The sequence below is a fragment of the Triturus cristatus genome, chromosome 3_2, assembly GCF_964204655.1.
Source record: "Triturus cristatus chromosome 3_2, aTriCri1.1, whole genome shotgun sequence".
Taxonomy (NCBI): domain Eukaryota; kingdom Metazoa; phylum Chordata; class Amphibia; order Caudata; family Salamandridae; genus Triturus; species Triturus cristatus.
The window spans coordinates 915,387,183-915,413,992 of NC_140584.1; the positions used below are offsets into that span (position 1 = coordinate 915,387,183).

Genomic DNA, 26,810 nt, shown 5'->3' on the forward strand with positions numbered 1-26,810 from the left:
AGCCAAGAGATCCTCCTTCAAAGACCGCCTGGAGAACAACACCCACGACAGCAAAGAGCTCTTCTGCATCGTGAAAGAACGCTCCAATCCCGACGCCAGCGCCAACGACATCCCGCCCTCACAAGAACTGTGCGACTCACTGGCCATCTTCTTCCACCGCAAGATCGCTGACATCCACGATAGCTTCAACTCCACGACCGCTCCAACGATGCACGACTCCAACCCCCCCAGCAATCACCAACAGCGCCAACCGCCTGACCTCCTGGGCCAACACCAACGACAATGAGACACGCAAGATCATGAACTCCATCCACTCAGGATCTCCGTCAGACCCATGCCCACACCACGTATTCAACAAAGCAGATGCGGCCATCGCACCCCAACTACGGAAGGTCATCAACATCTCCTTCGAAAAAGCAACATTTCCGGAAAGCTGGAAGCACGCCGAAATCAACGCCCTCCTCAAAAAGCCAAAGGCGGACCCCAAGGACCTCAAGAACTTCCGACCCATCTCCCTGCTCCCGTTCCCGGCAAAGGTCATCGAGAAAATCGTCAACATTTAACTGACCCGCCACCTCGAAGACAACAACATCCTGGACCCGTCCCAATGCGGATTCAGACAAAACCACAGCACTGAGACAGCCCTCATCGCCGCCACAGACGACATCAGACGCCAACTGGACAATGGCGAAACATCAGCCCTCATCCTCCTGGACCTGTCAGCCGCATTCGACACGGTCTGCCAGGCACCCTAAAGACACGCCTCCAAGAAGCCGGAATCCAAGAGAAGGCCCTTGACTGGACCATGTCCTTCCTCTCCGGCAGAACCCAGAGCGTCCGCCTCCCACCTTTCCGGTCAGAAGCCACCGACATCATCTGCGGCGTCCCCCAGGGCTCATCCCTCAGCCTGACGCTGTTCAACATCTACATGGCCCCCCTCGCACAAGTGGCCCGCCACCACAACCTCAACATCATCTCCTACGCCGGCGACACCCAGCTCATCCTCTCCCTCACCAAGGACCCCCACACCGCCCAAACCAACATTCACGAGGGCATGAAGGCCATCGCCGACTAGATGAGGAGCAGCCGTCTGAAACTGAACTCGGACAAGACGGAGGTCCTCATCCTCGGACCCACCCCCTCAGCCTGGGATGGCCCCTGGTGGCCGACCGCTCTAGGGACAGCACCCACACCAACCGACCACGCACGCAACCTAGGATTCATCCTCGACTCCTCCCTCTCCATGTCCAAGCAAGTCTACGCCGTCTCCTCCTCCTGCTACAACACCCTACACTTGCTCCGCCGGACCTACAAATGGATCCCGACCGAAACAAGAAGAACAGTGACACAGGCCCTCGTCAGCAGCAGACTGGACTACGGCAATGCACTCTACGCAGGAATCCCAGCCAAACACCAACGGCGGCTACAACGCATCCAAAACGCCTCCGCCCGACTGATCGTCAACGCCCCCCGCCGCAGCCACATCACCCCCCTCCTGAGAGACCTGCACTGGCTCCCCATCAACAAGAGGATCACCTTCAAGCTCCGCACACACGCACACAAAGCACTCCACAACGCCGGACCAGCTTACCTGAACAGCAGACTCAGCTTCTACACCCCCACACGCCAGCTCCACTCCGCCAGCCTCGCCCTCGCAGATGTCCCCCGCATCCAACGTACGACCGCCGGCGGCAGATCTTTCTCTTACCTCGCCGCCAAAACCTGGAACACCCTCCCAACCCACCTACGACAGACCCAAGACCTACTCGCCTTCAGAAGACTCCTCAAGACCTGGCTCTTCGAGCAGTAGCGCCCCCCCCCCCCACCCCTCAGCGCCTTGAGACCCACACGGGTAAGTAGTGTGCTTTACAAGTACACTGATTGATTGATTGATTGATAGGAAAACTGTTAGACCTGGCACCATTGGCGTGGGTCTCCCCTGCCTTTTTGCCTTTGCATCCTGTTATTTTGCTGTGTGTTGGACTCCGTTTTGCTGGTCTAGATGCTTTGGGCACTTTGCCACTGCTGTTCAGTGCCAAAGTGCAAGTGCTTCCTTTGTAAATTGTTGTTATGGATTAGTGATTCCACGATTAGCATATTTGATTTACTTGTCAGACCCTAGTATAGTGCACTGTGTGTGCCCAGGGCCTGTAAATCAAATGCTGCTAGTGGGCTGCAGCACTGATTGTGCCATCCACAGAAGCAGTCTGTAAACAGCACTGGTGGCTCCCTGTGCGACAATGTTTGCTGGCGCCCCAACCAATGACCACCTCTGCCACGGATTCCCTCACCACCGCCCTTTAACAGAGCCCCTCAAGTCTCCAGATCACTGTCTCTCAGATTCATTTTGTTTTATAGCATCACTCTTACCAGTGTAAGGTGTCAGAGCACTCTACATCACACACACATTGCAATCATAGGCGTGTATATCATTGTGTAGGAAATGTTACATCAGACAGGACTACAAGGTGTAGTGTAGGGGTAGCAGTTCATCGATACTGGTAGGCAATATTCTGGAAAAGGCCAAATTCAGAATTTAAAATGTAACACCATTCTTAGGGGTTCTCTTTAATAACAAGAATTGTTTTCTACCCAAATGAACCCTTTTGGCAAGATTAGGATAATGAAAGACTGGGCAAAAAAACCTATTGCTCTAGCATAATGCTTGCAGTTCGCACACAGCTGTTTGACGACAGTTAATAGCTGAATGCTCTCTATTAGGATTTTGACTTACAAACCACAAGTAACAAAATGAGCTCTCTTACAGAAGCAGTAACCCACTGACCTATTTACATTACATGCAGTTTGTTATCTGCATGGTACACGGTCTTAGCAGCAGGCATTTTAACCCACTGCGCTACCTTTGGATGAGTCAAAACTTCCACTAGACAAACCTCCAGTCTCTTTCCAGGAAGATGATTAATCCCCAGAGTTATCTAGACATTTTAATTGAGGCCTGAAAATTGCTGGAGCCCAGAAACACGGCAGCAGGTGCTTTCAAAATATTAATATACTTGCAAGAATGACACCCCAACTCCAAGTCAGCGCCCGGTGCAGTGGCACCGATCGCACCGCCCTAGAGCTGGCCCTGCCTATAAAATGTAACTCTGGCCTGCCATTGCAGAGCCTTTGTGCAGTCTGGGACTGCCATGCCGACTTGGCAAGTGCACACACTTGCTAGTCCCTAAACCTTCCCTTTTCTACATATTAGTCACCCCTAAGATTGGCCCAAGGTATCCCTGTGGGCAGGGTGCATTGTATGTGAAAGGTAGGACATACCCTGATGTGTGTGGGGGATGTCCTGATAGTGAAATACTGCTAATTTCGTTTTTCACTACTGCAAGGCTACCTGTTCCTATAGGACAGAATGGGGTTTTTGTTTATAACATCTTATAAACATTACTGGTCCCGGGAACAAGGTAGAAAAATAAAGTTTAGTGTGCCTCAACTCAGAATGTTAAAATGCATCTTTTAGTGAGGGTGATATTTACATTCTGTGTTTGAAAATACCACTTTTAGAAAGTTGGTATTTTCTTGCCTTACCATTCAGTGTGCCTCTGCTAGGTTTGTGTATTGCATGTCTGGCTTTTGGATGACAGGGTCTGGAGAGGGGCGGCGGCTCCAGAAGTCTAATGAGTCAGCTGAATTGACCTGGGCTGCATTTAGAGTAGAGGGAGGAGATTCCCTTTCATCTGAATGGGCCTGGTCTGCCTTCAACAGTGCTGTTGCTCCCTCCTGCCAGGAAGCTGTACCAGTGAGGACAGAACTGGTTTTGGCTGGGTACAGACACTCTCTGCCTTCAGAGAACAAAGGATATTTGTGTATAAAAAGAGGGGCCCAGACCACAAACTTTTAGATCACTTCTTGGAAAGCAAGAGGAACCTTTGCCAAGGAGAAGAGCCGGAGAAGCTGAGGAGGAATACTGCCCCTGTGCTGTTTGCTGTCTGAGGTTGGCCTGCAGTGACTACTTGCTGCCAAGGAAAGGAGAAACGGACTTTGCTGTTTGATTTATCAACTGCTTGAAAGAAGATCTCCAAGGGCTTGAAACTGAGCTTGCCTCCTGTTCTGAAGTCTCAGGGACACAACAAATACTTCACCACCAGCTCCCCAGAATTTCCTTGCTGGGAATTCTAACCTGCAAAGCAGTGCCTGCTGCTCTTCTGGACCTCTAGAAATTGTTTTCCGCTGGGAGCTGGAAAAACCTCGCAACATCGACGAAGCGAGATGCATCTGCACCTGTTTCAGACGCATCGCAGAAGAAACCATCACAGCGCCTGCCACGGCTCGAGAAATCGGCGCACGTGGCATTGAACGCACCAATCTCCGAAGTCCAAGATCATCACACTGAGTTTGACGCTAGGCCTGCTGTGCGGCTGCACGAGTTCATGCATTGTTATCGGATCGTCGCTTCGCATTGAGGCGCCAAGTCTGTCGCATCATTGGGGACGCAGTAAGAAACGATGCATCACCTCCCCACACAGTAAGAAATTGACGCATCACCTCCTCTTTGGTAAGGAACTGATGCATCACCTCCCCTGCGCTGCATTAAGGAACCGACGCATCACCTCCCCCGAAGCAAGGAACCGACGCATCACCTTCCCTGAGTGTAAGGAATTGACGCATCACCTTCCCTGCGGCCCGTTTGTTTGTTTGCGTGACGCATCCCAGGTACTTTGTGAGAAAAGTGTTGCTTATTTCTAACATCTGAAAGTCATATTTTTATTACTGTATTGTGGATTTTTGTTGTTTATTCTTGTTTTGGTTTCGATAAAGATTACTTATTTTTCTAAACTGGTGTGGTGTCCATTTGTAGTGCTTTCAATGTATTACTGTATGTGTTCACAAATGCTTTACACACTGCCTCTGAGATAAGTCTGTCTGCTCATGTCAAGCTACCAAGGCTAGAAGCAAGGGTCCCTATTTGGACAAAAGCACCTACCTCTGCCAACATTTCTAACAAAAGCCCAGACATTGAGACTATCCCTATTCAAATTCTGTTTAGACAAAATATTGAAAAAATATCCTGTTAAGAATATTGAGGAGGACAATATTTTGAAGGTAAGTTTTTTATATCTTCAAGGTACATAGATGTGGAGTTAAGAATAGTAAATCTATACTTACCTGTTTGCACTTACCATCTTGATGTTTTGGTCCTTGATATGTTAGAGACGCTATCCTGTCCACACAGTATTTTGGTAAACGATATTCCGTCCGTGAACTATTCAAAGTTCACAAAATAAAAACTGTCAAAATGTGAACGAGGAAGCTTTGGAAAATAGAGCAGAAAAAACTATTTCCTGAGTAATTCCCCATTGCAAGAGACACGAATTGGTGAGCTGCTCATGTAACATCAGCTTCCAATGCGTCCACCAAGGGTTGTATGTCCGATTATGGATAAAAAAATTATCTGACATGAATAGTGTGATCTAAATATTGTTAAAAAAACGATTGCTCCTTTAGGTGTAGTGTTTATATCACCTCCAAAGGTGCTATATTTTTGTAATCAATATTTAGACCACAATATTTCTGTTGGATGATATTTAGGCCATGATATTCTGGTACCACCCCACTCCCTAAAGGTGAGACATAGGGAAGAGTGCAGTTTCCTGTGCCCTGAAGCTAGTGCATTGTGTTGCTCTAAAGAAGCAGGTCAACAACCAAAAGCGTGGGTACATGCAGTGCCATGTACCACTCTGGTAAGGCTCCTTTCCGTCCCTCAAAATAGGTTCCAAGCCAGAAGACCACCAGGACACACAACAGAACCCACCCTGGTCAGATAGTTAGGACACTTTCCAAGTGCGCCATCCAGCCAAAGGATAGGTAGTTCCAGTGCTCTCCACTCATCCATTGGAGCAGTGTTGCCCACCAGCGGCTGGGTCGTCTAGTCAGTTGGATATTTCAGAATGATGAGACTGTACTGCCCCAAGAGATCCATTACCAGCACCTCAGAAAAGTCTTAGTGCTTCATTCTGATGTTGGTGAGACTGCCACCAACATCTAGGGCATCGGTCTGACTGCTGCATTATGATGCAGACAGTTGGACCGCAGTGGTCTGGGGGAGAGACCGAGGCCTCCGACAGGCTCAAGGAGCCAGTCGGGGTGGCGGTCGGACATTAATCCCTACAATGGAGAAGGTGCCCGCGCAGGCACTGCAGTAGGTATTAGGATGTTTTTTTCCTACAGCCTTTTCATGGCGGTCCCACCGCCATGAAAAGGCTCTCAGAAAGGGACTTTCAGAGCCGCAAGCAGATCCCCTGTGGGCCACTGCTAAGTGGCAAGGGGGGCACCTGTGGTGCACCCTCAAATATCCATGCACTGTGTGCCAGGCACCACATGGTGCCTGGCACAGGGTGCATGGATGTTTGAAAAGTGCCTTTGTCTACCACGATTGTGCTGTGACCCATTTCCAGGCTGTAGCAGAAGTCACAGTGGAAATAGGCATTTTACGGCTGCCTGCACAGCGGTCATATTGTAATGGGGCGAGCGGGACCGCCGACGTCTTGTCAGGCGGTCACCTGCCCACAGGGATGGTGGTCAAATGCTCATCTGACTGCCATCGTAATGAGGCCCTTAGTTTTTACCTCTCACACTCAGGCTCCTCTCATTCTAGGATACTAGGCAAGAAGTTTCTTATGGCAAATCCTTAATTGTGCTGAGCAACAGTATCCTACAAGGAACTACGTCTTTTTTGCTCCACCTTGACAACTCTCTACAGTCATTCTACTTCACTGCGTTCATCCTCAGGCAAACTTCAGACAGTTCCACTTGGTTAATCAGACAATGCGCAGGCACACTAGCAGCCAGACCTTTTCCTAGAGCCATGCCAAACCCGACTCTCCTTGTTGCTGAAGAGATCTATCAGTAGTTTCACTGCAAATTGGTCGTGTATAACACTGACACCTACAGGGCCTACATGGTCATTGGCCAATTTCACATTTCCTCCTTTCAGTCAATCCTCTTTGTTCAAAGCATTAACACTCCATAAAAGAAAACACACAACTCAACATCTAAAAACAACATAACAACATGGTTCCCACATAACTAACGCAACCCTTGTACAATGATAAAAATTACATTTCATAATACAGAGACACAACCTCAATTAAAAACATAACAAAAACATGAATAAAATATAGATTGAAATCACCCAACACACATTAGGGCTCTAAAATTATATTAATGGGGGTGCAGCAGCATCATTTTGGCTCCACCCTATATACGTCATCTATATAGGCATTTATGCACGTGTGCAATATGTATATTTAAAGTGTGGTTTAAATTCATTAACATATGTGATACATATAAATGAATTAATAGTATGTAATCATTTCGTTCAGTAAAGAGTTTACACATAGGTGTATTAGGTTGATTAATAAACTGATTTAACCATATTCATGATGCATTCATGTTACATAATGATTGCTTTTCACTGAGTTATAATGCTGTAATGTGCATCCATTTTGCTTCTCAAGTTAACTCAAGTTAAGTTAACATTACGCCTTAGCTGCAATTGTTTGCTTTAATTCTGCCTAGTATGCGGTTTTCTCTCCCCTGCAGGTGTGATATTGTGCTTTTCATTAGCTAGAGAAAGACTTAGGGACTGATTACGATGTTGGTTGGAGGTATCTCTGGGGATCTGTCAGGGACGGTGAGACCGACCAATGTAGCATAGGAGGCAGTCGCTCCAACCGCAGTATTATGATGCCCAAAAAGACATTGCTTACCGACCGACGCAGTCAAATGTCAAGTAAATGTCAAGGTACTTATAGAGCGCACTGTCACCAGACGGCCACCTTGCGGTGTCGCCTTTGCGGTTTCCTGGCGCTGATACTCATACCGCTGTGGAACCCCTCCTGGCTTTCCCTGTGAAGTGTCCACTCCTGGGCACCCCCAGGGTGAAGCCAGGCATCCTTAGCGCTGTTGGGGCCGGTGTGGAGGCTAAGCAAGCTATTGCCCAGAGTTGCAGCGTGGGGCCCGTGATTAGAATAGGCACCGAGGCGAGAATAGACAGGTCCGAGGAAATTGAGCCCGAACCCCGCCGAGGCGGGAATCGAACCCTGGTCCCTGGCCAGAACTCTGCTTCAGGGTCTGCCGCTCTAACCATTGAGCCACACTCCTCCACTCGGATCGGACTCATTTACAACCGACGGAGTTTTTACATGGTATACATCATAATATGCCAGTCGGAGACATCGTGGACTAGTCAGGCGGAATGTCTCCTCAACCACGTCGGTCGGACGGTCTTTCCGACCAACATCGTAATAAGGGGGCAGATTTATGAGCCCCTTGCGCCACTTTTGCGTCACTTTTCCCATGTTAAAAGTGACGCAAAAGTGGCGCAAGGTGCTCATAAATCTGCCCCAAGGTCCCTATTCTCCTGCGCATTTGACTCTGTCAGTCGATCCTTTTTGTGGGACCCTTTATTTGACATGGGGGTGGATGAGGGCATGATAATACATTTTGGACATATAGAGGCAAATGCGTGTGTGGAGCTTGTTACAGTGAGGGGTTTTGGGGGCTGTTGCTTATTGAACATTTCAATTTCTACCACCCCACCTCCATGGCATGCTGTTGGTCTAAGCCAACAGCTGAGTTAAACAAGAATTAGTTAGGAATTTCTTGCTTCTGGATTGTGTCAATCATATTCCTTGGTTAAGCTATGTTAAACGTTCTTCTTTAAAGATGGGATATGGTTCCCATCTCAATGATCCTAAAGTTTTGCAGGACATGAGTAGAAAGATCTCAAGTTGTTGTTATTAGATTTCATGGTGAAAGAGCTTGATCATGCAGAATTAAAAAAATACTCTGTGGTAGTGTATGCTAGTACGCGCATTAAGCCAGGTATCCAGCCGTATGTGAAGGCCAGATATACAAAAAAGTCAATTTGTGATTTTCTAATTGTGAATTTTTGCAATTCGCAATTAGGAAATCGCAAACACCCATGTACAAATGTCTCTTAGAAACATTTTGTGATTCTCAGTGTGTTCCAAATAGACCTACCTCATTAATATTCATGAGGTAGGTCTCGCTTTGCGACCCATTCGGAATGGCCTGCACTCACAGGGATGGTGGCCTGCTGGCGTCAGCAGACCACCTGTCTGTGATTGCTTTTTAAATAAAGCATTGTTTTTTTTTGTAATCCGAAAAGGAAAACAGGATCAATTTAAAAAATGAAAGTGAAAAGATATGCCTTCATGGACCACCGCCTGCTTTAAAAAAATGTTGACACTTACAATCGCCTTAGGAACCCCTTCTCGTTTGCGAATGGGCTACCGCCAACTTGAAGTTGGTGGTAACTGCAAATGTTTTGCGACCTCATTCTCGGTTGCGGAACATTCCTACATACCAGTACGACTTGATATTAGGAAAGGACACCCTTCCTAATAGCGACTCTCAAACCCTATTTTGCGAGTCGGTAAGAGGTTACCAATTCGCAAAAAAGGGTTGGTACTTGATAAAAAGCATTTTACCAGTCGCCGTAAAATGCTTAGTGAAGCTGGCCCACAGTCTGGTATCTAACATGCAACACCACTTTCTGCTGACTAGATTTCGTTTTGATTGAGTGCACTTGCTTGTCGCCTACAGGCATCAGGCCAATGAGATGTTAAAATTACCTGTATTTCCATGTGATGATTTATCCGAACAAAATACTTTACACTTGCTATTTATTTTTAACTTTTATTTGCAGCCGAACAAAGAATTTATTCTGCCCCTAGTTAAAGATTTACAATTTGCACATTGTAGTCTTGCTTTATTGTATTTGCAGCTGCTGCACTCACACTTTATATGTTTCTCAGTAATGCATTTTATAACCGAAGTTTTAAAGAAATGTGAATGAATACTGAGATTACCCCCGATTGATCGTGGATATCGAAACCTCAATCTTTTAGTGAAATAATTAAACAAATTTCCAATTGAAACCCATGTTAGATGTCCTTCACATCTAACATGGGCTTCAATTGGAATTCCATAGTGCATATTATCAAGCCCATTATCGCCGTTTTAGCGGCAGTTTTCTGCCGCTAAAGCGACGATAATTTTATCGCCTGGCTTGATAATATGCCCCAAAGAGTGCTCAGCATGAAGCCTTCCACTCAGGAAAAGTCCAGCAGAGAGAGGAATCTGCTCTGTCTCCAGGTCAGGATGAAGTCTGCATAACAAATTATAAAACACCTACAACATCTATATTTCATTCCCACCACTGGGAGCCAATCCTGTACCCACATTTTAGGGGAGTCAACATACTCCCTAATTTCTTATCTCCAAACCATTGAGTAAATGTAAATTGATACTTGTATAGCGCACTACTCACCCGCAAGGGGTCTCAAGGCGCTTGTACAAATACTGCTGTGGAACCCATCCTGGATTTTCCCTGTGAGGTGTCCACTCCTGGGCACCCCCAAGGTGGAGGCCAGGCATCCTCAGCGTTGTGGGGGCTGTTGTGGAGATTAAGCAAGCTATTGCCCAGAGTGGGACTCCATGATTGGAATAGCCACCGAGGAAAGAATTGTCAGGTCCGTGGAATTTTGAGCCCAAGACCCGCCGAGGCAGGGAATTGAACCCTGGTCCTGGGCCAGACATCTGCATCAGGGTCTGCCGCTCTAACCATTGAGCCACACTTCTCCACAGTACAAATCTGTTGTGCTTGAATGTTGCGTCTGCATGGTACATCATGAACAGGAGGCTTACTCTCACCATCGACGCTCTACTTTCTTTGCCAACTTGTCTCTCACAGGCCTCACTAGCAGCAATCTCATACATAACAATAAGCCTTTCCCTAGCTAATGAGAAGCCCAATATCACACCTGCAGGGGAGAGATAACATCATGCTTACCTGAATGAAAGCAAACAATTTCAGGAAATTGAGTTTGGGGTCATGGAAAAAGAACTTTGATTACAAGTTGACGCATGAAGACCGGCAGTGTTGATATTTGTAAGGGTTTGGAATCTGCAAGACCCAAGTAGGGGAAACTACCCACCCCTTAGAGACCAGGAGGAGGAATGTGGGGACAGGAGAGAATGGGAAGGGCATAAAATCCAGTGGAGGGGGAGGTTCCTACTCTTGGTTACTACTCTTGTCTGTGTGGGGGAGTGAGTCTTGAGCCATCAGGCATGTTGAGGGGAAGCCAGGAGTAGTAATTTACCCTTTGGGGTGCGGAGTCCGAATTTGACTGCCACCGTCTGGTCTCTTTACCCCAAAGTCGGTGGTTGCACTGTGTTGTCTGCAGGGGCAGGGGTCCCCTCTGCTTCCACACACCTTATGAAGGTATGTTACCAGGCTTCTGTGGATGAGGTTAATTAAGTTTTTAATTCATTATGAAGTGCTGTCTTAAGCATTTTGGGGTGCCTAGAATTCCTTGGGCACAAGCCTCCCAGGTGTCGATCTCCACTGTTCCCCATGTCCTCTAGAGGTGGTGCAAATTTCCTACCCAGAATGGGCAATTTAGTTGTAGTCCTATAATATATGTCGTAGGTCTGCAGTAGGAGCGCTGCATCTGGCTCAAGTGTTCGGGGCTCCCAGGAATATCCATTGGGGAGAGAGATAGGCTCTATGAAATATAAAGAATTGGATCAATTGGTGTTGGTCATTTCTGGAGATCTTCTACAGGTATGCCGGTGTCCTGGCCCACTCCTTCTCATTAAGGGTACTACCAAACTCCATCTCCCATGTACCCCTTAGCTTCTGCAGTGAGGTTTGGGCCTGTGCCGTGTCGGCTCCGGCCAACCAAAAGATCAGTCTCCAGCTACTCATGAGAGTATATATGGTTTGAGGGAATGAATGGGCAGCAGGGTCAGTGTCCTGGATTCCCACAAAAGTCCCTGAATGTGCATGTATACATGGCATATAGTACAAATTGGCCCTCATGTAGGCCAAACTGGTCCATCAGAGCTTCAACGGATCTGAACCATCTATTTTGGATGAGATCACCCAGTGTTGTCAAGTCCTCTTGTGCCCGGGGATGCAGCCTGTCCCTGGTGGTGTAGCCACTGCAGTTTCACAAGCCCAGCAGGGAGATAGCCGGTGCATAGGGGCTATTGGGTGAGTGAACTGCAATATGCGGGCTGCCCGTAGGAGGCGTGAGGGTTTGGCCTGTGGGTTGACTTGGGAAGCATCCATTTCAGGAGTGCTGTCCTGGAAACTAGGAGGTCGACTGTGTTTTTATCTGCCACATAACGGCCGGCCAGTATGAGACCCACTACAATTGGGCAGCTAAAAATTAATGTTCAAAATAAGTGCCCACAGTCCTCTAATATTGGGGGGAGCTGACATTTTGCACAAGCGACCCTTTTATGCAAGGAATGTCATATAACGTCGACTAGGAGGGCATGGAGTTTTCTGAATGAAGAGCGGGAGAGAGTAACAGGATGATTCACGAAATAATTGAGAAGGCGTGGGAGCATCACCACATTAGGGATTGCTATCTTGCCCATTACAGACAACAGGAGTGACCTCCAGAATGTCACCTGGGAGCGAGGGGTGACACAGCCAATGATAGGTTGGTATCTGGTATCTGAAACAAGTTGGTTCCCGGTGGTTTAGGCCCATTGCCATGTCCAGATGTTACAATCGCATTCCAAGGAGAGTAGGAATTCATATGATTTCTCTCAGCTGAAAGTGCACCAAAATTGGATAGGACTTAAGCTATCAGGGAGCAATACTGTGAGGCATCACTGAGGTAGAAGAAGACTTTGTGTAAATTCATATAATATGAGTGGCATCAGGAAAGGGTATGCCCCAGTCCCCATCCGCAGGCAAGCCCAGTTTGCCAAAAGCTCCATTGTCAAGGCAAAAAGGAGAGGCAATAGGGGATATCCCTGTCTCAAGCCCCTATATACTGGGATGGAGTTAAATAGTCATTTCCTGTAGTACACCTTGACTCACAGTTACATGTAGAGAAGACAGATCAGTTGGGCAAGGGCAGGGACCTTACCAAAGCACTCCAGCACACCAAAGAGGAAGTCCCAGTGAAGGGAAAGTGTTTCTACTGGGGACAAAACCATTTTAATCAACGTGGATCAGCCACTGGAATACTTGCTGGATACTGACAAGGATCTTGTTGAGGATTTTATAACCCATATTTAGAATAGCTATTGGGCGATACAAAGAGAGGTCTGTCAGTTCTTTTCCAGGTTTCAGCAGGGAAACCAATGCTGCTCGTGAAGTGTGGGCGGAAGAGATCCCTCACCTATGACGGTCTCATAGATTTTGGTCAGTTTGGGGGCTAGCATACCAGCAAAGACCATCCGTTCCAGCGGTCATCCCTGTGGCCAGCCTTGATATGGCAGCACAAATGTTTTGTTCCATGATAGGGGCATCTAACTCCAGAGAGTGTCTGGGGAGTGGTGTGTCCACTAGGTAGATGTGCATCGCCAAATCGGGGGGATCGGCAGGGAGCATAGAGGCTTGTGTTTCATGTTGTAAAGGCATCATGGATCTCTTTTTAGTAGTGAAGGAGAGTACCCATCGGATCACGGACCAAGATTATCTGGGGTAGTCGATTTTCATGATGGATCATCCATGCTAAGATAAAATCTGATTTATCTCTCTCTGACTGTGAGTGGGCCATGTAGGAAGGCAATCAAGTTCGGACCATTAGGCCAGGTGGGGGATACATTATTCCAGGTGTTGAGTAAATTATCTTCTGTTTGTGGGGTCACCTGAGGAGGAGAGCCGAGGTCCCACAGGCCAGCATCTGAATCAGCTGACAAGGAACGGGAGAGGACCTCAGTAGGGTCCAAGAAGGCATCTACCATGGCCAGGGCAAATTGATGTCCACTTGACCTGGGTGACCTTCCTTCTCCTGGAGCATCAACTGCGGTTCCTTGATGATGTCCCTCAAACCACCCTCGGGGGTGGCCCACTGGTATATGGAGTCATGGCCTCCAGCCAGTCCCATGCATCCGAGGGGGCTGCAAAGAAGTGGATTTAGTTGTCGGCAATGACTTTCAGCTTAGCTATAAACAGAAGGGCGTATTTGATCCCCAGCTTCAGCAACTGCCAATTTACTCCTAGAAAGGATGCACGCTGTCTTTGAACTGCCAGGGTGTAATCCAGAAAGATGAAAAAGTGTTGGTTGTCCTGTAGGAGCGGATCCGCGCACCTCACCATTTTGAGGATAGTGTCACGGTCTAGCCATACAACTGGTCAAAGGGGCGCCCCCACCAGAGGATGTTTCTCCAGCACTCTATGGGCCTTTTTGATTGAGAAGAATGGAATGAGATCGTGGGGCGGGGGGGGGTCAGTACGTCTCTGAACTAGGTCTCAAATCAATCTGCAATGTAGGTGTTCTCGCTTCCCTCTGGCAGTCCCACTATCCATATGTTGCCGCATCTGGCTCGTCCCTCTGCCTCCTCTGCCCAATATATTAAGAAGTGGACCACATCCGTGAGGTCCTTGAGCTGCTTCTGGAGGTCTGAAATGTGAGGGGTAGTGCCAGTTGACCAAACAGCTTACCGCTGAGTGGGGGACCCTCATCTGTTGCACAGGATGGGTGTGACCTGTGTTCCAGGGCAGCCCATAGTGCATGAGGGAGAAACCCGGGGTGGTCCCCCCCCACCCAATGTCACTGCCAGTAGTCATAGGCCTCAGGAGGCCACAAAGCTTCAGAGAGGTGGGACCAGGTCCGCTTGCCCACCGTTCCCTTTTATGAGTCACTGGGGGTTGGGCAGCACCAGCAGGTTGGGTGTCAGTGCTCAGGGGTGGGATTCAAGTTTCTGGGCTGGGGAGGTCATCACAAAAGGCCAGCTATCTATCAGACTGGTGGATGGTTGGGAGGTCCACTTTATGACTGTTGCCACTCGCTTTGGTTTCTACGTCCGTTGCTGTCCCTGTAACGCTACCGGAGTAGCGCAACGATCCTTTTATTCATTGGAGGACCCGCTGGGACGCCGGCAGCAACTGCTCAGCAGCCGAGGAGGGTGAGGCGCAGGCCCCGGGACTGCGAGGACCAGCATTCCAGAGCTCCAGCTGGTCCTCTTCCCGCGTGAGCCGCGCCCCCTCACAGCGCCACGCCCCCAGCCAAGCCCTACAACAACTCGTGGCACCCGCTTCGCGGGTGCCACTCGCTTTGGTTTCTACGTCCGTTGCTGTCCCTGTAACGCTACCGGAGTAGCGCAACGATCCTTTTATTCATTGGAGGACCCGCTGGGACGCCGGCAGCAACTGCTCAGCAGCCGAGGAGGGTGAGGCGCAGGCCCCGGGACTGCGAGGACCAGCATTCCAGAGCTCCAGCTGGTCCTCTTCCCGCGTGAGCCGCGCCCCCTCACAGCGCCACGCCCCCAGCCAAGCCCTACAACAACTCGTGGCACCCGCTTCGCGGGTGCCACTCGCTTTGGTTTCTACGTCCGTTGCTGTCCCTGTAACGCTACCGGAGTAGCGCAACGATCCTTTTATTCATTGGAGGACCCGCTGGGACGCCGGCAGCAACTGCTCAGCAGCCGAGGAGGGTGAGGCGCAGGCCCCGGGACTGCGAGGACCAGCATTCCAGAGCTCCAGCTGGTCCTCTTCCCGCGTGAGCCGCGCCCCCTCACAGCGCCACGCCCCTACAATTTACTTCCCTTTAAAGTGCGCGCTCTGGACCGCGTTTCGCGGGACGCGCGCGGGACGCAGCCCGGGGCGAAGACCGGGCAAAGAGCGGGCCGTTTAAGGCCGTTCAAGGACGGGTGAGGACGGCCCTGGCCCTGAATCCCTGACTTATTGCCTATACCTTTCAACTAAAGACTAAGGTAGGCGGAACTGTGTCCTGTTTCTTCGCATATCATTATTAACGGCCACCACCTTCTACATCATTTATTGCTGACTGTGTGCTCAGATGTCGGCCATGCGTAACAGAACTAGAAGCAGTGCGAAAAAAGCTGCGGCGATCACACAGGTGACAGGACCAATAGACCTCTTTATTTCCCGTGTAAATGAGACTATTGACCAAAGTATTGTTGTACTGGAAAAAAGAGTCTCCATGGATCTTGCAAATGCTAAACGTTCATCCCTGGGTTCCTTTGCCAATGTTAAATCACCCGTATTGCAGTCTTCAAATGTCTGCTCCCTACCCCTAACTATACCCACCAATAGTGCACCAATTGTGCCGAATATTGTTGATTTATCGGTTGCCATATCAGACCTGGATACGTCTTTTGCGGACCTGGAGGTTACTCCAGACCTAGAGGCCTGTCAGACTTCCGCCATAGCGGCCCCTTGTCTGAGTGGGACTAACGAGGTGGTAACAGCTCCTGTACCTACAGCTCCTTGGGGAAGGGCTACCAGTCTCCCAAAGGCTATACCTAAGAGAAAAAGTAAAGCTAAAGTTACAGTTAGGAATCATAATTTGATTTCCCCTACCCCACAAATGACCTCAGGTATTCCTTGTTGGGTGCAAAACTTGGTAATAGATTTAAAACTAGACCTTGAAGCTACAATAGCAGCACAAATTAAACCTCTAATTTCCAAACTGGATAGGCTTACATCTTTAATACATTCGAAATGGCCACAAAAAACGAATGGGCAAGGGCCTGATCAGCCACATGGGAGTACAGAAGCAGTCCCCAAATGTTCACCATGTATCCAGCCCCCTAAAGATGTATTAATTAACGCTCAAGTAACTGTAGCCCCCGGGAATCCAGTTATACCTAACTTGATGCAAACTGGGAGTAATTCTGCTCAATCCACATCTATACCCACTCCGAGGGTGGTGGGACCGATTTCGACTTCTCAACACTTTGTTGTTGGCAACAATACGACCACTACACAAGTAAAAGATGTTGTAGGGAAATCTAATACCCCTTTAGCACCTTCTCTTTCCACGATTATACCTGAAGGTCCTAAACCAAAGCAGACACGTTTTAGGTCAATCACTTTACCACCAGAGGTTTCCCCTTTTGTGGTTGTGTTGACAGCAGTCCCCCCGCTGAAGGAGGGAGTAAAAGAAAGTCATGTCGAACTAAGAAACAAATGTGCCCAATGGTTTCACCTACATAAACCTCTACCCAACGGTATGAATGGGGAAATTCTTACTGTACGCAGAGGGGATTGGGTGGGCAGAAGCAAGAAAACAATAGTGGGGGATGTAATTACAGTTAATTTTAGAGATACAGGGACAGTTAGTTATATATGTAATGTTCCTAACAGTGGTCCTGCGACTCAAATTAACCCACTCCCCCTATCTTACTTTTTACCGATGCCTACAAGATCAAACCCTCCCTGTTCCACTTTACAAAGTAACAGAGGATTCGTGTATCCCCCGCAACATTTTACTAAACCATGGCAGCAACCACCTTATTTTTCTTCTTCTTTTTCTCCACATTCTGTTAATTTTCACCAGCAGCCACCACATGTTCCATCTTTTCCCCAGCACCATGTTAATCCTCACTGGCCACATCCTCCCCATTTTCCATCACCTTCATTTCAGTCTGCCCATCAGTGGCAGCAACCCTTACAGCCACTACAACCTGTTAAACCCCAGTGGCAGCAAGCATGGCAGAACCTGCCCCCTTCCCAAGATTCATTGTATTCACAATTTGCTCACCCCAACAGATATGCTGTGTTGGATGAGGTAGATTGACTGAGCTCTACCGAAGCTTTGGATTTAAGCATCTCTTTGTCCTTTTCAGACATGGCGAGTGTTTCTCCTGTTACACCTTTAATTGCACCCCCCGAATCGCTAAGGGTGTTATCAGTAATACCTTGTTGGTGTTTAGAAAACAGGGATAGTTACGATGTAGATATAGATACTGTCATTCCCAGATTAAGTTCAGACATCGTTTCCCGGGAAGATGGTTCTAATCTATTACGAGCTATCCAGCCAGAGCAATCTGTAGTTGGTGATTCTGGCAAACCAGCAGGTCTCTCCCTTGTTTCCTGGAACATAGCTGGCCTTGCCAGTAAATTGGGCACACCCTTCTGGACCAGTTTTTTGGGGGAGGGATTTGACCTAATTTTGTTGCAGGAAACCTGGTGTCTGGATCCTATTAACATCGAAGGGTACATATCCTACTGTCTCAGAGCCACCAAATCGAGCTCGGGTAGGGCTAAGGGGGGCCTTCTGTTGCTTATATCTACCAAGCTGTGCGATTGTACAGTTAAATACAGCACGACAGTTGGGGCTCATAGCCAAGTTATAAGGTTGGAGTGTAAAAAGAATATCGATTTAGTTGTGATAAACTTTTATAACAACCTCTTTGATGCTACTAGAGGGGATATTCTACCGCCTCTAGAAAGGGAAATAACCAAAGCCCTTGGTATCTCGAAAAGAACGGCTGAGGTTGTCTGGGCAGGGGATTTTAACTTGCAGCCCTGTCATTTGTCCAACGGGAACATCTGTGGCTTTGGTGCAGCAATGAGTAGTCATTGGGGGGGCTTGGGTGTGGGGGAGGATTCTCCTCATTTTCAACATTGCAGTTATGGTTCCACATTAAATAATATGCTAGTTGCTTTAGACATGAACCTGTTAAATTGCAACACAAACAAGCAGGCGAAAATATGCCCTACATTTACAGGTAGAGATGCAGGATCATTTATAGATCATATCCTGTTGTCTAGCAGTGGAGGCTTCACTGATTTGTATGTAAATGAGGAAAGTCTCAGTGACCATAATAGCCTTCGTGTCACCCTTCTGAGGCATGGTACTTCGACTGTTTCAGGTGGGAAATGTTCTACTGACTTAGTACCTATTAGACCGAAGGGTCTAAGGATCAAATGGACTGGTCTAAATTCCAAGGTTAAGCAGAAGGAGGTCATCACCAGATGCAAGAACCTAATTAGTTTCTGCTTGGAGGATGATTGTGACCTAGGCTGTTTACTAGCCCACTTTATCTCCATGAATAGTATTATTGATGGCATTTTTACTAAGGCCTCGTTATTAAATAGCGGCCCGAAGCAGGGGTGGTTTGATAAGACCTGTATAGCCGCCCTCCATGATTTAAAGAAGGCTTTAGGCACTAATCCACGTGTTAAGACGGACATACAATTTTTTAGGGCAAGATATAAAACTGCAATTAAAACCAGGAAAAGGGTATTACAGTCCGATGCATGGGATAAGTTGAAGGAAGCGGCCGAGACCAAAAATTGCAAACTGTACTGGGAAACCATTAACAGCCCGTTTCTCAATAAGGAAGATGCCCCTGAATTAACATCTTATGTGGCATGTAGCGATTGGGTCAGTCACTTTTCCAAAATCTTTAACCCAGACGGGTTACCTCTTGAGCTAATGTTACCTGAGTCTATCTCATGGCTACCCCTTCCGTTGGGAATTACTTTAGAAGAAAGTCACGATGCAATTTCTTCAAGCAAAGGAGGTAAGGCCCCTGGCCCTGATGGGGTCCCGCTGGATTTATACAAGGATGAACCGGCACTATGGGCTCCAATCCTGGCGAGGTTATTTAATTGTGCGGCAGAAACTAACCCCCCGCCCACTTGGGGTCAATCAGTTATTATCCCTCTACACAAGAAAGGTGATAAATCAGAGGCTTCCAACTATCGTCCAATTTCATTACTGGACGCCTCTGTGAAGGTGATGAGTAGGATTTTACTCAAGAGGTTGGAAGATTGGGCAGCCGATTTTAACATTTTAACTAGAGTCCAATACGGCTTTCGGAAAGGCCTGGGCACATTGGAGCAATGTGTAAACTTGGACCTTTTAATTAATAAATATACTGTGGCCAAAAATGGCAACCTTTTTTTATGTTTTGCTGATTTGAGCAGTGCATTTGATTTGGTTAACCACACTATCCTTTGGGAGGTTTTGCTAGACGCAGGGGCTCCGAGGGAAATAGTCCACTTTTTAGCTAGACTTTACGAAAAACTTTCCTGCAAAGTCCGCTATGGCACCCATGGCGAATGTACCCCGTTTTTCAAAGTGTCTCGGGGCATACGCCAGGGATGCGTTTTAGCCCCGTTGCTATTTTCCCTTTTTATCAACGACGTCGACCGTTCACTGGTTGACATCCCAGCAGATGCCCCCCTGATTGGTGGTAAACCTGTTCCGCTGTTACTTTACGCGGACGACGCTGTTCTCTTATCCCGTACACAGTTGGGACTTCAGCGCCTAATTGACAATTTTACTCATTTTATTCAAGTTAGGCGGCTACGCGTGAATAAAACTAAGACGTATGTTATGTCATGCGGTCGGGCAGCTAAGCAGGTAAAGCATACCTTTTTTCTGGATAAGGAAAAGTTGACTCCTGTCAAGTCCTTTTGTTATCTAGGAATCACTTTTAATAATATTGGGTCTTGGACCTCGGAATTTGATTCTATAAGATTAAAAATGCTGCGATCTACTGGCAGTATTTTTCGTTTTGCCTCTAAACTCGGCTCACGTAGCATTTTAGACATGATGAACATATACAATGTTCGTTGTGTCTCCTCTGCACTGCATGGGGCAGGTGTATGGGGCCATAGTGCGGGTACATCTCTGCAGATGGAGGAAAACAAGTTTTTAAGAAGGTTGTTATGTGTTCCCCCTTCTGCTTCCACTCTGTTGATTCACGAAGAAGTTGGGATCGAGTTTATCTCTGATTTAGCAGCAGTCCGGCCACTCTTATTGTGGCGTTCTATTTGGGCTAAACCAGAGACTCGATTCACTCAGGATATTATTCTTGATTGTATAGGCCTGGACCACTCCTCACGCATACAGTGGCTGAGATACATCCACCGCTGGTATCTTCTTCTTTTCAATATAGATGCACTCCGCGAGCCAGAGGAGGTTGTTTCCATTTCAAAGAAAGAAATTAAGACAACATTTTTAAACTTTCGAAAGGCAGAGCGAGATAAAATTTCTGGTAATCTTGTCACCGTGAAATTTTATAAAGATTTAAATTTAACTTCGGGGTTCCAACCCTATCTTGCGTATGTGACCCGTCCTTCCCACCAGTATGTTTTAACACGCGTTAGACTGGGTATTGTTCACCATCTGGTTGCATTTCCAAACACAAGAACCAGTTCAGATATACCCTGTCCGTGCGATAGTATTTCCCGACAGAATAGTCGCCACTTTTTACTTTTTTGTAAATTTTATCATTTTCTTAGGTTAAAATACCTTAAGCCAATTTTTATCAAATATAATACTCGTACTACAGAAACAGCACTGATACTATTATTCTCATTAGAGAACGAAGAAATTTGTTTTTTCCTGGCTACTTTTATCTTGAAATGTACAGCTGCCAGGGAAAGTATTGTACCATAAGAATTTTTATACTTACCTGTCTGTACTTATGTTATACAGCTGCCAGATATCGTGTTGCTATTACTGATTACATTTTTGCCTGTATATATAAGTTTTAAGTTTTATACCTTCTTTGTAATTAGGGTTTTATTTTTGTTTTTTTGACTACAGTATTTTATGACTATTTATTAACTCTGATGTACAGCTGCCAGGATAGGCCCATTGAGGAATTCCCACTGATTACCTGTTTGTATTTCCGTCTATACCAGCTTGTTGATTCAAACTGGCATGATTACCTAACTGTTGCACTTTAGTCTTTTTGTATAATGTCTCTTTACTGTTTTTTATAAGTGGCCATATGGTGATTTTTCACATTTTTAATCATGTATTCTTCTGCTTGTATGATTTGTATGTACAAATCGAATAAAAGCTTTAAATTGAATTGACTGTTGATCTACGAGGGGGCTTGAAGCAGGTCCTATGTGGCGCAGCAGTGTCCCCTTCGACTAATGCTGCCCCTTCGACTAATGCTGCTCACCACCTCCCCGGTAGATCATACAGAGGCGGGGAAGCTCCAGTCCTCCAAGTGGCACAACAGTGAGGAGGACTCGATCTGCGCCCAGAGAGGGTGTGGGTGGCACCCTAATGGCCCCCCGGTGTTTCAGGTAATAGCCGGAAAGGGGGTTCCTCTCCTCCCCTGCAGTGTTGCTGTTGGCCACAACCAGTCCTCAACAGGATGCAGTGCTTTGATGCGGGAGTCACAGCTGGAACCACTTCTCTCCAGGGGTAGTGTGATAGACCATGTCAGGCCGAGTCCCCCAAAGTTCTATGGGCAGATGCCCCCATCTCCACCACTTTCTGGGTAGATGCCCACAGCTCCTCCATCCCCACCTACACCTCAGTGACAGGCCCAGCTAGGGCCGAGGTGCCTTCAGGGGAGAAAGCGCCGCTGCACGTGTCATCTTGATGCAGGAGCCTTACTGCGCTGAGCGCCACCAGTCAGGAAGGCACAAGGTGGCAACCGTGGCTCAGTGTGTCTCTCGCCCGCATGCCCCACAGAGGTGCAGCAATGTCTCGGAACTCCCCCACTGTCCTGTAGCAGTAGATTGCTATGGATTTAAGAGCCCGCCACTGGGAGCTCACTGAGCTGGCGGCCACCATGTTGGCTTGCAAAGCCATGCCCTCAAGAACCTTCAAAATTACTATAGTAAAAATTGATTAGCAACAATTGACTACCACCCTTAAGATTGTAACATAAAAACTGAAAATATTAGGAGTTGAGGCCAACATATTATTAGGAATGAGAATAGTCAAACAAGCCTATGCCCTCTTTTTATCGGATGCAGTAGCTGGGGTACTGAAAGAACTATACCCCTCCATGTGGAAAGAGGTAGTTAGCTATGTTTCCTGCAAACACACTATATGAAAAAGTTGAATAAAACCACACCAATCTTTATTTGACAACTTACTTCTCACCCCAGCAATATTCCATCACAATAACTTCAAATCCCTTTCATTACTATTAGTATTATTTGCCTCCGCAAGTTGTAACCTTGGTCCATTATGAAGTCCCTTTAATAACTTCAGCATCCCCCTGATCTACAAGTGAACTAAAGGGAGTAAAACAATTAGCAGTACCGCATAATGGGACCAGCTTGGGACAGGAGGCTTTCGTTTGCTAAAGGGTAATAGTTGGAGTACCCGCCTAACCTCATTCCGTGTGAGAGAAGGTCTGTAGGAAAAACCCATGGGAACCACAGAGATTTTACCATCATGCACGGTGAAACTGGCCAGTGATGTTAGTGCCTTCTCTGCAAAAAACGGGGATCTGAAATTGACCCCCACACACACAATGAAATATCGTGCACATTCGGTGGAAAATGCAAAAACTGAGATCTATTCCCTTCAGTCAGAGATGCTGGAACGCCATGCTGTGGGACAGAAAAGGGACCACAGTCCTGCTCTAAATTAACATTTGTGTGGCCTGTTGAACCATTTGGGATAGGCCCATGGCGAAAATCTGGCCCCTGCTGGGTGGAGATTCCTGGGCTATGTTAATATGCATGGCCCCCTCCTGACCATTAGTCGAATCACTTCTTGTAAAGTCAAATCTGCCAATTCTATAAATATTTCACTGGGATTTCCCAAGAGTCTAACCTGTTCAAAAGGGTTTTTAAGCTTGTCTTTCATCACACCCTCAAGTGAACGTGAATTATTAGCCATTAAAAGTTAAGGCTGTGCTTTTAAAGTGTGCACCTTCCCAGCTTTAGATGTCACACTGCTGTGATCCACAAATTGCTTTCCCCCTTCTGTGAAAGCTTAGAGGGCGTCAAAACTAACATTACATCCTTGGACATTATTTTCAGTTTCTGCCTGTATATAGACCCTTTGATTTGGTCTCGCCTAGGCAGCGCATGCGCGGTCTCTTCAAGACATGTTGTATCTACTCTGTGGGTTTCAAGCACACTCATTGTTATTCGTTTTTTGGTGTGCCCTTCATAAATCCTTGAAGGGATATTCACAAGGGAATGACGAAGCGTGGCATTAAGCAAACATTGCTCACACCACACTACACCATTCTGAAAATGCAGGGATTCGCCGTATTCAGAAGAATGTGGGGCACCCCTGCGTTTCCTCCTAGCGCTGGCGCTAAATATACCTATCAAACACCAACACAGGCACCCTTGCACCAAAGTGCAAGGGTGTCTGCATTAAGGGGAATTATAGTTTATGTGTAGGAAGGTATCCCTTTCTGCACATAAACAATCCAGAATGGTGAATTGTAACTTCTATGTGTGCTGCATTGTGCAGCACACATAGAAGTTGCAAATTGTCATTCTATAAATTATTATTTATGTGCAGGAAGGGACACCATCCTACACATGAACAATCATTCATGACGATTTGCTGTTTCTATGTGTGCTGCATAATGTAGCACACATAGAAACAGCAAAAACAAGAAGACATTAAGCGTTTCTCCTCGTTTTGCCATGTTAAGATCAGCTTTTCCCTGGTCTTAATCTTGGTGCTACCTCCTATTTATGCCACCCTTATAAATAGGGAGCAGCATCAATGTGTGTTGCGGCAACACCCATTGCACGCTCCTTTCATGCTAAGAATAGTGTGAAAGAGAGCCTTATTTACAAGGCAGCGATAGCCATGTTAAGTGGCTTAATGCTGCCTTGTAAATAAGGCAAAGTGTTTATTCCTAGAGGAATGCTGTGGGGCTTCTTTTCTCTTTCCCATGGTATGGACTAGAAAGTGGGGCTCAAATAGCAAATGAAAGAAGGAGGGTCCAGCCTCTGCCTGGCTCTGATAGGTGCAGACGGGCCTGCTTTTGGTCTGATCTTTGCCCGACTCAGTTGAGCGCTATATAGCGCGATGACAGCAGGGCCCACCTCATTCTTTTCTCTGCAGGCACCAAGAATACTGGTGCTTGAAGTCTCACCTGTGCACCACTCACTGGCAAATTGTACCCCTTGCAATAACTTTCTATAACTTTCTTTAAGTGTACTTTAAATCAGAGGTTTAGTGAATCTTACTAGCAGAGGTCAACTCCAACTTCACAAGGATCTTCCACTTCATACATGCCTTCCTTGCACAAACACTTTACAACATCTGTGCTTCTGTAAAAGAGAAAAAATGATGAAATGTAATGGGTAACATATGGTCAGGCTCTATTTGAGAGAGAGCAGTTGGTAAGGATAGGTTTTCTAAGGAAGTAATTGGTGGCAGTAATATTTAAGGTACCCAGTAGAATGACTGCGGGCCTCAGTTAGACATTGGAAGATGGCTTGCCAGCCCACCACATTGGTAAAAGCCCATGTCTCCCTCCACCTAATGGAGGACCTCACACCATATTTTGTGGTTTGCAGAGCACTAAGCAATGCCAATAGTTCTGGCTTTAAAGGAATGTTGTATGGTAATGTGAAGCATTACAAGTAATTACCATGGGAATAGATATGTATTTGTGTGGACATAGACAGCTGTAGAATAATACTGGTGTAGGTTAATTGGTCAGCTGCACTGTCGACCCAAACCTAAAAATCAATGTAGCTTAATGACTGTGGCGCACAATAACTGGCGCATCCCTGCTGATATGCAGGGATGCGCCAGTTATTGTAAATATGCCCCTTCATGTTTAGCGCCGCAGGGTAGACTCCGCCTCATGAAGAAGAAACCGAAGCTGCTTCTTATTCATTCGCACACACTCACCACGCATAAAGACCTGCAAGAAAGTGTACATATGAAGAATCTCACAGGAACGCAATATGCTGGGACACACAGAAATAAATGTACAACTCCGAGTACGCAGAGGCAGACAAACACAGTTGGGCGGTAATGTGTGGTTTGCATTAATCCCCAGGCGATGGCAGTTTAGCATTTCTTTAATTTTAGCTTCACTCTCTTTCCCAAAGAATGCGCAATACCACCATGGCCGTTGTAGCGACACAGTCAGGTAGGCACCACATGATGAGGCTTTGGTAATGTGACCAGATTTTGATTAGAAAAAACTGGGGCAGGCAAGATATTAAAGCAGGACTAAAGCTTTTACCTTACTTTTCTCTCTGGCCAGTCCCGATTTTGCCTAGCCTTGTAAATGTGTGCATGCACGTGCACACACACACACACACACACACGTAGCTAAATATATATATATGCCCCAAATTTAAAAGCTACGGGCCTCATTTATGAGAAGTGACGCATCGCTGCGTGAAAGCAGCGATGCGTCACTTCTCGGTGCGCCCTCCTTGCGACATGATTGATGCGTCATATTTACTGTATGACGCATCATGTCGCAATGAATTACAGATACGTCAGTATTTCTGACGTATCTGTAGGCGCAAAAGTGACGCATCGCCGGAGTGTGTCACAAAAGTGACGCAACTCCAGCAATGTGCCCTTTCACATGGGGCAAGCCCCATGTGAAAGGGGCTGTGTCAGTCTCACGCCTGCTGTGAGGCAGGCGTAAGATATTGACGCATTTGCACCCTAGAAGTGGCGCAGTGAAATCTGGTAGATTTCACTGCGTCACTTCTACGAGGCTTACATACGTGGGAATGACCACCCTGCATACATTATACCTGGCGCAGGTATAATGTAGCGCAGGGGTTTACAAAGTGACGCATCTGCTTAGATGTGTCACTTTGCAAAAAGGACGCAACAGGAGGCATGTTTTACGCCGCCAATGCGTCACAAAAAGTGATGCAACAGAAGCTCATAAATAAGACCCTACATTTCCAAGCTAGATATACATAATATTAGCTGTGCCACGACCTCTACTCTCCCTGAATCCCCCCCTGCCCTCCATCCCCACTCTGTCTCTCCATCTGCTGCAGTGTGCTGGAAGAGACTAATTACTAAAGGAGAGCATACCTTTAAATTCTCCTTTCAGGGTGACTTGACCTCTGTCCCAAAAACTGGGACATAAGTTTAAAATTAAGGAAATCAAGGGGACACCGAGACAGTCCTTTGAAAACCGGGACTGTCTGGGAAAATCCGGGACGTCTGGTCACCCTAGGCCATGGGTACTCACAAACTTTCTCTCGGAGGCCAAATTTACAGTGTGGTTTGTGGCCGAGGGCCACATCGGTGGGGGCGGGGTCAGAGGGGGAGGGGCGGGGCTAAAGCAAAAAAATTTGACCATGAGGTTGAACA

At 47.1% G+C, this 26,810-nt stretch overlaps 1 protein-coding gene across 1 annotated transcript in view; it reads right to left on the reverse strand.

Moving 5' to 3' along the window:
- LOC146858451 (L-asparaginase-like) overlaps nucleotides 1-26,810 on the reverse strand; it is a 335,092-nt gene that overhangs the window by 33,875 nt on the left and 274,407 nt on the right. Inside the window, exon 4 of the mRNA XM_085647122.1 lies at nucleotides 24,695-24,778. Coding sequence (XP_085503248.1) covers nucleotides 24,695-24,778 — 84 coding nt within the window. The remainder of the gene's footprint in view (nucleotides 1-24,694; nucleotides 24,779-26,810) is intronic.